General features: G+C 56.6%; 1 protein-coding gene across 1 annotated transcript; it reads right to left on the bottom strand.

Annotated features, from left to right (window-relative positions):
* Positions 1-946: 946 nt before the first annotated feature.
* Positions 947-13,009, bottom strand: ECE2 (endothelin converting enzyme 2). Its single transcript, XM_041002914.1, is given in 20 exon segments — positions 947-1,157; positions 1,755-1,850; positions 1,957-2,147; positions 2,306-2,373; positions 2,483-2,593; positions 2,788-2,891; positions 3,761-3,838; positions 3,941-4,039; positions 4,615-4,725; positions 6,104-6,218; positions 6,568-6,710; positions 7,420-7,608; positions 10,676-10,741; positions 10,918-11,064; positions 11,216-11,340; positions 11,747-11,962; positions 12,149-12,284; positions 12,475-12,510; positions 12,512-12,706; positions 12,962-13,009. Coding segments are annotated over 20 exon segments (2,451 nt in total). The 3' UTR covers positions 947-980.
* Positions 13,010-14,826: the final 1,817 nt, after the last annotated feature.

Here is a 14,826-nt window from a genome sequence, read left to right as displayed (position 1 = left end):
TCAAGCCTGGCTGTACACACCCAGGGAGGAAGCAGCAAAGGCATGACTGGCGAGTGCCACCGTTCCCTCTGCCTCACCTTCTCTTGCTCCTGGAGTGGTGCAAAGCTCAGGCCCCTGGACTTGCAGAGTGAGTAACTGAGTGGCTGGCGCACAGTAGCTGCTCAGTGCTTGCTAGTGGAATGAATACATAAATGCGTGAAAACAGGACAGAAGAAGAGACAGGCTGACTGATGTGTGTGGCTATTTATTGGCACGGGGTCCTGCAGGGCCAAGACCACACCCTTCCCACCGTCCCATGCCCTCTTCCCTGTAAAAATAAATTCTGTCCTTCCTTCTCCCTGTCTCCTTTCTTACTGAGTCCAGGGAGAATCAGTTACCCCCGACGCATACACACTTCCACATTCAACCTAGAGAAATGATAGCGGTATGACACAGGCAAGCGTTGCACTAAGAGCTGGGCACAACTGGTCTCGTTGGTGAGGGCTGGCAGCTGTATCATGAGCAGTAACATAGGAGCACGGGCAGGGGTTGCCCCCCGACCAAGGACGGGGCTGAGTCCACTCTCAATTAAGCACTGGGTGAGCCTTGATGGGGGTGAGGGAACAAGCCTCTTTCCCACTCTCCACCACACACCCCCCCCCAGCTTTGCCTGCTTGGAGTGGGGCAGGCACAGCGAGCCCCTGGGCTGCCAAGCTGAGCAAACCCCAGGGCCAGATGAGGCCAACTCCTTCCTATGAGGGGCAGCACCCCTGGCCCAGACCTCTCCCAGGCAAGGGGGATACCGAAGGGTGTCACAGTGAATGGTGGGGGCTCTGCTGGAGGCAGGGGCACCCCCAGGGCAGAGGCACAACGTGATGGTCAGTCAAGGGTAGGTACTGAACCCAGCCAGGTATTGCCTGGGTTTTCTCCTGAGCCAGGAGGTCATAGCCTCATCAGGTATACTGCTCCAAGCTACTCCCCACTCCCACCCCCGCCCAGGCCTACCAGACCTCACACAGCTGCCCTGGGTTCATGGGGGAGCCAACAGGGCAGCCGAAGTGCCGTAGGAAGTCACGGGAGTTGGAGAGAGTACCCAGCACGCGGAAGCGGGCCGGGCTGTGCGGGTCGGTCACCAGCCCCTCGTGAGAGCTCTCTGGCGTTCGGACCGAGCACCACACCTGCGGGCCAGGACAGACATGGGGTAGGGGTGGGAGGGTGCCTAGAAGTGTCTGCGGTGCTGCTGGACCACATACCCGACTGTGGGCAGAGCCGCTCCTGGCCCAGGAGACCTGTCCTCCGCCCTGACCCTGGGCCACCAGCACCAAGGGCTGGGATCACTCCCTCCTTGCCAGCACCCTGAAGTCCCCTTACCCCAGAGTCTCGCTGCATCTTGGGTTGCCCAGCATGGATGTGGCAGATTGGGGAAAGTGGGCTCCCTGAGCCTGCCTGCTGTGACCCAAAGCACCCAGCACAGACCTTGTCTGAGTCTTCACTCTGCCATTCTCTTCATTCCTGGTAGCCTCGGACAGGCCATTTCATGTCCCCAAGCTCAGTTTCCTCCCCATAGTTACCTCCCAGGCACACTGGGAATCAACACCTGCTCCCATCCTGTCTCCCTGTGTGATCTGCAAAAATCCCACCTGAGACCCTCATCCCTGGGGGCCAGGCCTTCCAAGCCCAGCCTCTGCCACACCCCAGACCTCTAGTGACACATACAGAAGGCCATGAGACAGCAAGTCAGCCAGCCCCCAGGCCCGACCAGTGCCCACACCCACCTGGGCAAATCCCACAAAGAAGAGCTGGTGGTTGTTGAGTTCCACAGCTGGCAGCCACTGCTCCTCACCGTGCTTTCTCAGCCACGCCTTGTAAGCCTGGGGGATTCGGCAGGGAGGCAGGTGGGCAGAGTGTAGTCAGGGCCCTGTACATGCTCACCTGTGCCAAGTGCCCTCCCCACTCCAGGGCCAGTGACTCACTCACATTGTAGGCAGCCTTGAGCCCCCCGTTATCGGCGATATTCTCCCCCAGTGTCTGGCGGCCGTTGAGCCGCTCGCCGTTGACCTGGTACTGGTTGTACTGCTCCTCCATGCAGGCTGTGTGGTTCCGGAAGGCGGCTAGCGATGCGTTCTGCCACCACGGCCGCAGGTTCCCCTCCTTGTCATACTCGCGCCCTGCAGAGAACCCACCTCTGCACCCCGTGGTGGGATGCATAGACCATGGCCTGCTGCATAGACCATGGGGCAAGGGCAGGGAGAGCTCAACACCCCAAAGCCTTTGTGAGAGCCACAGGGACTTCTGGGTTGGAGGGGACAGCTCCCTGGGCCCCTACCTTGGTCATCAAAGGCATGTGTCAACTCGTGGCCCATTACCACACCGATGCCACCGAAGTTCAGGGCCCTGGTGGGTGAGGTGTGAGGTGAGGGAGTTATGGGAAGGGTCTTGCTAAATCCCACCCCTAGCCTGCACCCAACTCAATGCCAGCCCCCGCCCCCTGCCTCAGACATACTTGGGATGGTTGCGGGCATAGAAGGGGGCCTGCAGGATACCAGCGGGGAAGACAATTTCATTTTTGGTTGGCAGGTAGTAGGCATTCACAGTCTGTGGGGTCATACTCCACCTGAGGGCAGAAGAGAAACAGAGGCACAGGCTCCTGTGGTCCCTCTGTGCCCTACTGCCCTGCCCAGCTTCCTACAAGGGCCTCTTGGTCTCTGCTCTAGTATCAGTCTTGCCACCCCCTTCCCCCAGCCCTGGAGCACTGCTCTCCCCATCTTTCTGCTGCTCTAGATGTCTGTCCCCCATCCCCACTCTCACTGGTCTCGGCTAGGAGGCTTGCGCAGCTGGTCAGCCATCACCTTCGCAGAGAAGTTGTATAGATTCAACATGTTTTGGAAGAAGGAGTCTTCAGATACTTCATACTGTGGGAGCAGTGGGAAGCAGAAGCGAGTGAGGATATATGGCAGGAAATAATAGTCTCAGCCCAGCTGCTAATTAGTGCCTCTCCAAACCTCAGTTTCCCCAACTGTAAAATGGGGCTAAAGTAGCCTATAAATCATACTTGCCAGGATTTAAACAGCACTTACATTGTAGGTTGTGTTTTTGGTCTTGACTTCTTGCAAATCTGTATTTACATATTTGAGAACCAGAGAGAGGGAGAGACAGAGACCAAGAGATTCTATCGCTGGGTTCAGTTCCCAAATGCCCACAGGCTTAAGGCTGAGTGGAAGGCCAAGGCCAGGAGCCAGAAACTCCAGCCAGGTTTCCCACCACGGAGGGCAAGGGCCCAAGGCCAGGGGCCATCCCCTACTTCCTCCCACAGGGCAAATCAGCAAGAAGCTGGAATCGGAGGGTGGAACCAGGATTGGAAGTAGATGGGATGAAGGTGTCCTAGGCTGCATCTTCCACACTGTGCCAGGGACTGACCCCTGCACCCATCCTGTTCGCATCCTGCCCTATTTTTCATTCTCACAACTGCAGGAGGCAGGTGCTGGCAGGACACCTGTTTTGCAGATGAGCACACTGAGGTCCTGAGAGTAGTGACAGGAGTAGACAGGGATGGAAGCAAGCGTGGACTGGGCCTTGACTCCCCTGCCCCAGGTGTTAACACTGTGTTTCCCCTCCTGTCTGGCCTCAGGCCCTGCACACAGCCAGCACCTCAGCCCAGGCTGGGGCTTGCACCTGCCTCTGAAAGGGGTTGAGAAGTATCTCCTTCCCTCCGAGTGCTTGAGCTCCAGGCACAGGGCTTCCATGGGGCCGAAGCTCAGCCCTGGTGAGTACTGGCACTCACCCCATCGTACACGTCATCCAGCTCTTTGGACTCCAGGATGAAGTCGGGGAAGCCAATCATATCATAGATGGCGTCTGCCTGAAGAGACCAGGTGAAGGCTTTTCCCTTTCTAGGTCCTGGAAAACACTGCATTCTCCAACCCCACCTCCAGATGGCGCCCCAACCCTTGCCATGGCTCACTTTCTCCTTGGCTGCCTGGCGGGTCTTCTCATCCATCCAGACCAGCTGCCCCAGGGCCTCCTCAAAGGCTGTCCGGATTTCACTGATCATCCCCTCAGCCTGAGAGACAGGGACATGACTCAGACCCCCACCTCCACCCACAGCCCCAACCCATCTCTCCCACCCAGGGACTGCTTTTTCCCCTGCCTGGACACACACCCACACATACACTCTATACCCAAAGTTAGGTTAAATAACATACACTTTCATAATCTATTTTTTTTCACCTAGAGATATGTCCTGTTAGCACGAAGGCTGCCTCATAATACACCATAATCACAATTTATTTTTTCTCTTCCCAGCTGGTTGCACACTTAAGCTGTCTTCATTTCCCTCTATTATAAATAACATTGCCACAACCATCTTGTGGGTAATATTTTAAGCTCAGCCATGACCATCTCCTAATAAACAAGCTTATTTTTTTTTTCTAATTCTAGAAAAAGCTGTTTATTAAAAGTTTCAAAAATATAGATATCTTTAAAACCAAAGAAAACTTTTACTAATCCTACCATTCCACAGCTGCTGCTGTGCTTACGAATGTCCTTGGGGGCTTTATTTCCTATGCATACACACCTGTACCAGAATCTGAAACAGAACCAGGAATGGAGAGTGCCAGAAGAACCTTACAGACTCACAATTTCCTTGCTTTGCCGGTCAAAGGTGGCCTTCACAAAGAGAGAGCCCAAAGCAAAGCCCAGAGCGTCGTCCGTATTGGAGATGCAGGTCTGCCACCTCGGCAGGCAGGACTGCGAAAGAGGCAAAGTCAGGCCCCTGAGGAAGAGCTCTGTCCCTGGGGCTGGGAGCAGCTCTTCTCAGTGGGGTGCTAGGTCTTTCTCACTCTCCCAGGGAAAGGAGAAGTGGTATCCCCAAGCCTGCCCATCTCGGAAACAAAACCTCAGCAGATGCACACACAGTGTCCACTCTGCACCCAGCATCATCCTCTGCAGTTCCTAAGAGGGGCCGGTGGTAGTCCACAAGTTTCTCTGGCTCAGCCCCATATCCCAGTCTTCTATCCACTAAGTCCCCGATGCCAGAAACCCTGGAGCCGTCCCAGCTTCCTCCCTTTCCCTGACCCCCACCCCCTTGCAACCTGGCACAAGTTTCTGCGGATTCCATTTCTAAATCACTTCTGTACCCCCTTTTCTCTGCACCACACCTCCTGATCCCACAACACTCCAGCTCTGGCCTCCTAACTCACACCCCAGCTCCCACACAGCAATCAGAAAGACCATCTCCTCTGTAACCAAGCTGGTGATTCCTCTCTCATCATTACATATTCCGTGATTCCCCAGGCCAGACAGCACCAAGGCCAGGCTTCTTAACACAACATTCAGGTCCGGGTCTTGGAGGGCCTGCTCCCACCAAACAATTCAGACCAGAATGTATGCGAATCACCAGGCTCCTTCTGACCTCTGGGTGTGTGCACAGGCTGCTCCTTCTGCCCTCAACATGCTCTCTCCCTGCTTTTCTAGTGGATTTGACTGTCTGATATCTCTTCTGTTGGCCTGCTTCCCACCAGTGCTCCCCACCCTCCCCCACAATATCTGGACCCATGAGGACCATGCATGCATCTCAATCCTGCAAGCCAGTCCTGCTTTACAGACCAGGAAATGGGCTTAGAGATTTCAGGTGACACGCTTACATTCTCAAAGGTTAATAAATAGAGGATCTTGGGGTTGACATGGTGGCTCAATAGGCTAATCCTCTCTCTGCAGCACCAGCATCTCATATGAGTGCCAGTCCCATCTGCTCTACTTCCAATCCACATCCCTGCTTATGGCCCGAGAGAGCAGAGTCCCTGGGTCCCGCACCCATGTAGGAGATCCAGAAAATATTCCTGGGTCCTGACTTCAGATCAGATCAGCTCTGGTCATTGCAACCACTTGGGGAGTTAATCAGTAGATGACCGATCTCTCTGTCTCTTCCTTTCTGTAAAATCTGCCATTCAAATAAAAGTAAAGAGATCTTGAAAAAAAAGGAGGGGTAGTTGGGATTGGACCCCAAGTGGATTCAATGCGACTCTCTCTCTCTGTGACCCACTGCACCTGTGCAGCCGGAAGCATACTGTCAGGGTGTAGCAGCCGCCAGCGGGAAGGGAGGCTTGAGCAGAGTCAGTGAGCACACCTTCTTGGTGCCGTAGAGGGTCTCCAGCAGCTTCTCCTGGGCAGACTCAAAGCGCCGGTCCAGGCTGGAGGTTGTCTTCTGCACCAGGTTCCAGATCAGGTAGTTGTTCAGCACGCTGACAACCAGATGGGGAAATAAGGAGGAGTGGCAGAGGCCTTCTCCCCACTTCTCCCCAACCCCAAACTGGCTCCCCAGGGTCACACAGGCAGCAGGAGGCCTGAGAAGCACACAAGGCGCTCGCTCTCTCCCCTCCCAACTCACACCGGGACCACAAACCTGCCTGGAGATGCAAGGTCGGAGCATGGAGTGGGAACAGAGCCCTGACACTTTGGCCACAGACATTCTGATGTGGCAAGTCCTGCTCTGGCTAGCTGTGCCAAGCCACCATGCCCTATCCTTACTGGGAGCGCTCCAAAGAATCCTGAATCTCAGTCTCTGCACCTGGGGGGCGGGCTCCCCCTTACCTTGGTTGCGTGTGGTTGATGAGCTCTGACACCTGCTGCAAATAATCTGTGCCATAGACTACGACTGGCTCTGAGTCCCCCAACTCCAGCGGTGACAGCAGGAAAGACAGGAACTCAAGCCAGTCCACGGAGGGCGCCAAAGCCTGCGAGCCAGCAAGTGAGCCAGAGAGAACATCTCAGGCTGCCTGCCTCCCCCCAGCTCTGCAACCTTCCCAACCTCCCAGCCTACCCCCTCCGGCTTCCAGCAGACCCTTCCCCCACGGATCCACTGCAGCCTGGGAGCTCTTCCCATCACCATGGCAACAACTACTGGCTGCTTGGTAACTCCCTTCTGCAATAAATCCTTTTCCAAGCTCTAACAGCTTCTCAGTCTGGGAGCCCAACCACTTGCTATACTGGGAAAACCCACCATGTGTGATGTTCAGCTGTGGCACAGAGAGGCAAATATTTTCCTAACAGTTGATAAAATACCATGCCCCTGCCACTGCCCCCCCCAACTCCACCCCATTCCCTGGCCTCTCCTGCAGGGCCCCCTCTTCCTCCAACCTCTTCTGAGCCCAGCCCCGAAAGGGCAATTCCTGGTACCAGCAGGGCTCCCATCACCATTTGGATAGTTTCATGGACATTTCACATAGTCAAGAACACCTTTTTAACCCTAACCCTCTGGGACAAGAAAGGCTGAGAGCATGTCTATCTGGGAGGGGTGGCCTTGAATGAGCAACCAGGAAGCTCAGAACAGCAGGATAAGCTAGGAAGCACTGGGGGCGGCAGCCTCAGGAACATGCCATGAAGGCCAGCTGGTCTGGCCTCCCAACTCCACCCCGGATGTGTCCAGTCCCTCGCCTTCCCCACCTGCAGCTCCAAGATGCTCATCTTGTGATAGATCTTCTCCTCGTCACGGCGCTGGTCCTGGGGCACTGTGATGTTGGCCAGCTGCATCTCCAGTTCCAGCACCTGCTGCATCTGCTCCCGCGTGGAGCCTGCCTTTCCACCCAGCAATAACCCCAGCTCCTCCATGTAGTCCAGGTAGGCAGTGAGCACCTGTCAGGACCATCACTCGAGTTACTCCCTGAGCCCAACAACAGGTCCTGCCTGAGGCTGGTGGGGTCTGTCTGCTTGAGGCTGCTTAGAGAAGCATTCCTGAATGGCCCGGCTTCATTCTTCACAGAAAGCTTACTCCTGTCTTATTGACATGTGTGTGTGCTTACCTATACCCATTTCCCCAGAGAGAGCATTATTCCAGGTTACCACAGTTTATAGCCACTAGAAGACAAGGCGGGCCCAAACAAGCTCTCTGTAAAGATCTGTCTGATGGTGGGGGTAGTGGCATGGGACATTGTAACACAGCAGGTTAAGTCATCAAAGCCACTACGTGGAACACCAGCAGCCCCTGTGAGCACCAGTTGGAGTCCCAGCTACTCCACTTCAAACCAGCTCCCTTCTAGTATGCTTGGGAAAGCAGCAGCAGAGGGCGCCAAGTGCTGGGACCCCTACAATCATGTGGGAGACCTGGGTAGAATTACCAGCTCCTGGATTCAGCCTGGTCTAGCCCCTGCTGTCGTGTCACTTGGGGAATGAAATTAGCAATGAAAGACCCCTCTCTCTCTTCCTCTGACTTTTAAATAAACATAAAGTTTAAAAAAAAATCTGTCCAGGGGTGGAGCTGTTTCCCACAATACATTGCCTTCTCATTCCCTGAAGCCCTGTGAGTTGGTCCGGTCCATCAGTGGCCATGCACCTACCATGACCCACCTGCCAGTGGCAACCCCACGTCCTGCCAGGCCTCACTCTGGCTGCCTCTGCACTGTTTTCCAGTTTCCACAGGGCAGAAAAAAGTCAGCAGCTCCCAGTGTAGACAGAGCTCAGGCTTTGCTAAGGGCTTGACATCTAATGTGTCTCTGTCCAGGACAGAGCCCAAGCCAGATGACTCCAGGGGTTATAGCATTTCCTTGGGGACCAGGACAAACAGAAGTCGCTGCATCCCCTGCTGGCATGCTAGCTCCAGAAGTGAGGCCAGGGGCTGTGCTTTTCTCTGCGCACCCCTGTGGTCCACAGTGCCTGCCACACAGAAGCTGCTCTGATCCCAGCCATCCCAGCTCCCACAGGCTGCTAAGCACACACCAGCAAGCCATCTCACACTAGCCCTTGCCTACTTACTTCCTTCCAGCTTCCAACTTGGGCGACTGCCCTGAGCTCTGCCTCCACCCTATTTTTTCTCCTCTTTTGCCCTTCTGCATTGTGGTGACTCCCAGATGTCATCACAAGGGCTTCCTGTCCAAGTCCACTGGGGACATACTTTCCCTCCCCACCCTCAATGTGCTGGCTGAAGTTGCTCTCTCTTATCTACCCCAGCTTCTGTCTGCCCCTGGTTCGGGTGAAGTTCAAATTGCACCTGGGCGCCTACTTTCTGGAGTTCCCCTTTTCATTTCTGTTGGGGTATATCCTGAACTTGACCCACAATGTTCAGCCATCAGGAGTCTGCACATCTGTCCGAAGGACTCAGGCCTCCCCTCCCCTCTCCCTGTGTTTCCACTGCGCAGTCCTCCCCTTTCGCACAGCCACCTGTACCCTCACACTAGGCTTGTTCTGGGCTGTCCTTTCTCCTCTTTGCCAGCCCCAACACCTGCAAACAGGACAACGGGGTAACAGGACGTTGCATATTCCCACAACACACACACACACACACACACACACACTTAGACAGCAGTGACACCGTCTTATCATTCCATGTCTGGAAGAAGGCCAGGCCATGGGACAGGAAGGACAGGACAAAGCTTGTCCTCCTGGTTTGTCGTGCTCCATGGCTGTCTCCTTGGCCCCTCTCTCTCCCTCCCCTAGCTGCCCTCAAAATATAAAGTTCTCCTTCTGGCCTGTGTTTGTTCCCCACCCCTTTCCTCATACCTCCCCTAAGGCCCTGGCTAGTTCTTCCAGGGGAGGCCCCAGAAACTCCCGCCTTCATCTTCATTTGTACTCTAAGCCTCCACAAGAGCAACTTGCCTGGCTGCCTGCTGACTTCTCCCCACACAAGGTGTCTGGACCCCTCCACCTCTCATGCCCCACATGTCTGTCACATCCTGGAGTAGAAACTTGCACCCCACATACCTCCTAGCACTGAATGAGGGAGCGGCTGGGATGCCCGTTTCAACCTCAGAGAAACTCTCTCACACAGAGCAGCTGAGCTGGGTTGAAATCCAGGTCTGACCTCAAGTCTTTGCTGGTGACATCACACCGCCTGCTCTGCCTGCACCCAACCCATGTGCCCTAAGCTGTTGTCCCTTCCCAAGGACCCCTCCACTCCACTATCACCCAGCTGTGCAGCCTCAACCTTCCTCTCCTCTCCTCCCTGTCCTAACAGCCCATCATCCCTAGTCTCTGTTGAGATTGTACTTCCTACCTTCACTTATCACATCTTCTTCCTGGGCACTTGCTAACATTGAGTCCAGAGCCCAGCAGAAACTGCCAACTTGTGCCCAGGCCCCGTCTTGCATCTAGCATCTATATCTCAGCCAAATGACCTCCCAGGTCATTCGCTCCCTCTCCTGGAAGGTGCAGTTGGCACTCTGAAGTGTGATGGGATAGCATTCGGGGTGCCCACCCTCTGGTTGCAGCCCCTGCCCACATCACACATCTCCAGCCACTTGTCTGCTTTGGACACCCCACACTGCTGACTGCACTGGGCCCCAACACACCAGGCCTGCCTTCCTTCTATGCTTTGTTTTCCTGTTCTCTCTACTCAGTGTGTTTTTCTCCAGCCCTCTGCATTTTGCAGGGCCTGGTGCTTTGGGAAACTTCCTCTGGCCATCTGAGTCTCTGCTGAGTCCTAGAGACAGACCCTCTTTCCAACCTGGGTCTCAGCTCTCTAAGCCCAGGAACTATCAACACCAGAAGCTCCCTGTGACAATGGCCCTGAACTGTGAGTCTTCCATGGAAACAGTGGGTGCCTACAAAGTGACCTGGGGAGGTGCGGGGTGGGGAGAGGAAGAAGGATTATTGGCTTCCTGGGTGACAGTCCAGGCTCACCTTCCCTACCCTGACCTTGGGCAAAGAGTAAACTAAACCAGCATTGGCCTGCCCAGCAGTGGCAAGGACTCTTAAAGATGACCCTTACTTTCTCATTGGCGGTTTTGTTTAAGTAGTAATCGCGAGAGGGCAGGAAGAGCCCAGACTGGTCCACCTGCAACAGCAAGGAAAGAAGTGAGGCCTCATTCCCCTCCCGCCTGCCACCAAGCACAACCTGGACTTAGGCAAGAGCTGGGAGGAGCCAAGGGGTAAGGATCAGGGAGTAGGGAACAGAGACAAGCCCAGCCCCCACCCCGGGGTTCCAAGTCCTCCCCCTCCTCCAGACGGCACCTGAATAACATTGCTGTTGGAACTCTTGGAGTCGGCACTGACATAGACGGTAAAAAACGGGGTGGCCCTGTAGGTCCCTGCTACCGCCTTTAGCACCTCCATGAAGTTGTCCTGGTCCCAGGGTCCCGTAATGTTCCACCCACCAATCTGAGGAAAGAACACGAGTGGTACCCATGTGGCCAGGAGGCTTCCCTCCTCGGAGCTTTCTGGGGTCACATCCTCTCTCACACCCCCTCTGGCGGTTCACCCCGGTCTGCAGCCCCACTCAGCCAGCGGCTGGCGGTCTGGAGCTGCCTACTTTGTCAATGAGGTCTCGCAGGGGCTGGGCTCCCAGCTCCTCTATCCGCTCCACCTGCAGGCAGGACAAGTAGAAGCGCTGTGTCTTGCGCTCGGCTTCACTGCTGGAGTTGAAGGTGGTGTTTTCTGTGGGAGGCAGAAGTGCAGTGAGGTGAGCAGCTGAGGGTGGGGGTGAGGGGGTGTGTCCCTCGCTTAGGCTGGTCACACTCCTGCTGCTTGCCCTCTCAGCAGGTGGACATTCATCCTTAGGGAGCCACTAAGGCAATGTACTCCCTGCTCTGTCCACAGAGACGTTATCCAGCAATCCCTAAGCACCGTGGCTTCTGGGCTTCTATGACACCCCTGTGGTGCAGAAAGAGGCCCCTCCAGTGGCGCTCACCCCCCCGCACCCCCCTCCACGTTCCCAGAGCCAGGGAGCGACAAGCACTTTCCACATGTGGATTTCAATGAGTCCCTGCAAAGTGACAGTCCCTTGCGCTGGGCACCAGAGCCTGTATGAAGCACACACAGCCACACTGCTGACCCCACTCACCAAGCAGGTGCTTCAGTATGGCCTGGTTCTGGTCCCAGAGGCTGTTGAAGGTATTCCATCGAGAGCGCCCATCAGGCAGGGGGTTCCTTCGAATCCAGCCACCGCAGGAAAACTGGTAAAAGTCATCACAGGGGCTCACACTGCGGTCCAGGGACTCCAGGATCTTCCCAGCTACGCGGACGCAGGCCTCCGTGAGACAGGTGCCGGGCGACGGCTCTGTGGCAGGGTGGGAGACTATCAATGTGTCTAGGAAAAGCAAGCAGACCCTTGGGGGCGGGGGCCTGACCACAGATGGGCAAAAGGAGGGAGAAAGAAGTCTTGGAGAAATTCAGAGGCCCTTGGGCAGCCAGCCAGAGCCCCTGCAGATACAAGGGTGGGGGGCTGTGGCTGCCTACCACCTACCTCTATGGTGCTGAACCCCTAAGGCCACCAAGCAGCCCACGAGGAGTGCAGCCAGCAGCAGCGAGATCCCAGCCAGTGACAGCTCCAGCTGCGTGCGGGAGCCCAGGAGTGGTCTTGTTGCCTTCCGGAACCCCACCTGGGAAGAAGAGGCACAGATAGCTGCTTCAGCTGCGGGACAGGGATCTGCAATCTCAGGCAGTTTCCAAGAGCCACGGAGCCACCAAGAAGCTTAAAGGGAGTGAACTTCGGACTTGGAGCCACGAAGCAGGATGAGGGGGCGCCCCGAGCCCCCTCTTTGTGCAACGTCATGGTTGAGTTCGCCTCACCACAGTCCCAGCGCAGAGGCCAGAGATGGAGCGGACAGAGGTGGGGGCAGGCGACCCTCCAGCACAGCCCAGAGCTCCTGTACGGACCAGGCGTCATGCCAGGACTGGGAGGGCCTGCTGAGGACGGGAGGACCCCCTTGCCCACCTCCACGGCGTCCGGGGAGGCCCCGCCCTCTACGGGGGTCTCGGGTGCGTCTTCATCCCGCAGCGTGGCCCGCTTGTACTCCACCATCTGCCAGACAGTCGGGGCGCCAGCCGAGGTCAGCCAGAGGGGTGCTGTGCGCTCCCCTTACCCCCGCCCCCGGCCCTGTCCCTGCACCCCTCGCCCAGCAGCGACCAAAGCCCTTTCCCACCTGCCAGAGACTTCCCCAGCCAGGATTCCCTCCACCGCACCCCGTACGCAGCCGGAGCTCTTGCCCCATTCCGCCGACCCCTATCCGGCTTGGCCCCCTCCACACCCGGCTCTCCTCCCCAGGCCCCTACTTACGTTGCCGCCGCCGCCACCACCGCCCAGCTCCTGCAGCGCGACGTTCATGGTGGAGTCGGGCCGAGCGGTACCTAGGGCTACCCGCGGCTGGCCCTCTGCCGGGCCGCGGCCCCGGACCCCTGCCCGGCCCCGTCACCGCCGCCGCCCGCCATCACAGCCGCCGAGGCCGCCGCCCCTCCCCGCCCGGCCGCGGCCGCCCCCGCCCTGCCAAGTCCCCCTCCCCCCGCGGCGCCGCGCCCGGGGTGGGGGTGGCGGAGGGAAGGAGGGGCTGCGGGTGTCGGGGGGTGGAGAACCAGACCGCGACGCTGGGCGAAAGCCCCTGCTCCCCCCACCGCGACACCCGGGGTCCCTCCACTCTTCCTGAGCCGCACCCCCCCCATCTCAGCAGCACCCACTCTGAAAGCCACCTATGGTTTGTCTTCCTGCGATCCAAGTCCCAACCCAATCTCCAGAACCCAGGCTCTCCCCCAAGCTCCCCAGGCACCTGGGGGATGTGCCCTCTAAAGAAACATCCTCCCCGAGTAGCACCCGGCAGGCCCCACAGAACTGGGTGTCCCCTAGCATGGAGACCCCAGGCGTCAGACAGGCCGAGGCACAGCCCCAGGCATGGTGCACGCATCACCATCCCGTCTCACACGGGTGGATGTGTGCACTGCACCCCGAGCAAACGGGTATGCAGTTCTTGGGTACCCCCCACGCCTAGGGCAGGGGCAGCGGTAGCATCTGTCCGGCTTGCACAGGCGGCCCACCCAGACTCCACTCTCCCGCTGTGGCCTCAAGATGCACTTTTACTCTTCAAGATAATTGCTGTCATCAGATCGTCTCATAAAGGGAAGGTTACAGATGGTGACAAATTGGCAGGGAAAAAAACAGCCACACACAGATATTTAAAGAAAAGACGTGCTAACACTTCTAAGTTGAGGGAAGCAAACCATTTTATTTGGGAGGTTTACAAGAGGAAAAAAAAAACCCACTAAGCAATATTTAACTGCTAGGCAATCGTGTGGCATCCATGCATCTGCCATCTGCCTTCCATATTGTCACTCCGTCACCAGGCCTGGCAGTGCTGCCTTCAGCTGGCAGAAGAAGGCCTGGTGTTTTCTACAGTGGGGGAAGGGGCTGCCTCATCCTGCCACATCAAGATGGCGCCAGAAGTCCATTCTTTTCATCTGAGGCCAGGTCCCCAATTCCAGACCTCCTGACAGGAGGGTGGTTTGGAGGGGTGACAAATGTGCCGTCTATTTCTGACTTCCTCCTGTAAAGAGTTCCCACATAGATTGCATGAAAAGTGCAGGGTCCATCCCAGAATCTCAAGTTCCCAAGCAGGAGACACAACAATGTTACAACTAGGAGGAGAGATTAGAGATTCTGGATTTAGACCCAGCTTCCTTGTCTGTAAAATGGAAACAAAAAAATGGCACTTAGTGCCCGGCACCACAGCCTAGCAGCTAAACTCTTCACCTTATAAGTGCCAATTTTAACCACAGCAGCCCTGCTTCCCATCAGCTTTTGTGGCCTGGGAAAGCAGTAGAGGATGGCCCAAAACCTCGGGACCCTGCAGCTGTGTGGGAGACCTTGAAGAGGCTCCTGGCTCCTGGCTTCAGATTGGCTCAGCTCCAGCTGTTGCAGCCACTTGGGGAGTGAATCAATGGACAGAAGATCTTCCTGTCTCTCCTCCTCTCTATATATCTGACTTTAAGTTCCTGCCTGTGGTGCCGGCATCCCATATGAGCACTGGTTGCAGTCCTGGCTGCTCCGTTTCCTATCCAACTCCTTGGGGAAGCAGCAGAGGATGGCCCAAGGCCTTGGGCCCCTGCGCCCACGTGGAAGGCCCGGAAGAAGCTCCTGGGTTTGGCCTGGCTCAG

The sequence above is a fragment of the Ochotona curzoniae genome, unplaced genomic scaffold (genome assembly GCF_017591425.1).
Source record: "Ochotona curzoniae isolate NIBS_2020 unplaced genomic scaffold, NIBS_Ocur_1.0 scaffold_2587, whole genome shotgun sequence".
Lineage (NCBI taxonomy): Eukaryota > Metazoa > Chordata > Mammalia > Lagomorpha > Ochotonidae > Ochotona > Ochotona curzoniae.
The sequence above is the reverse complement of the archived record's forward strand: the minus strand, read 5'-3'. Positions and strand labels throughout refer to the sequence as shown.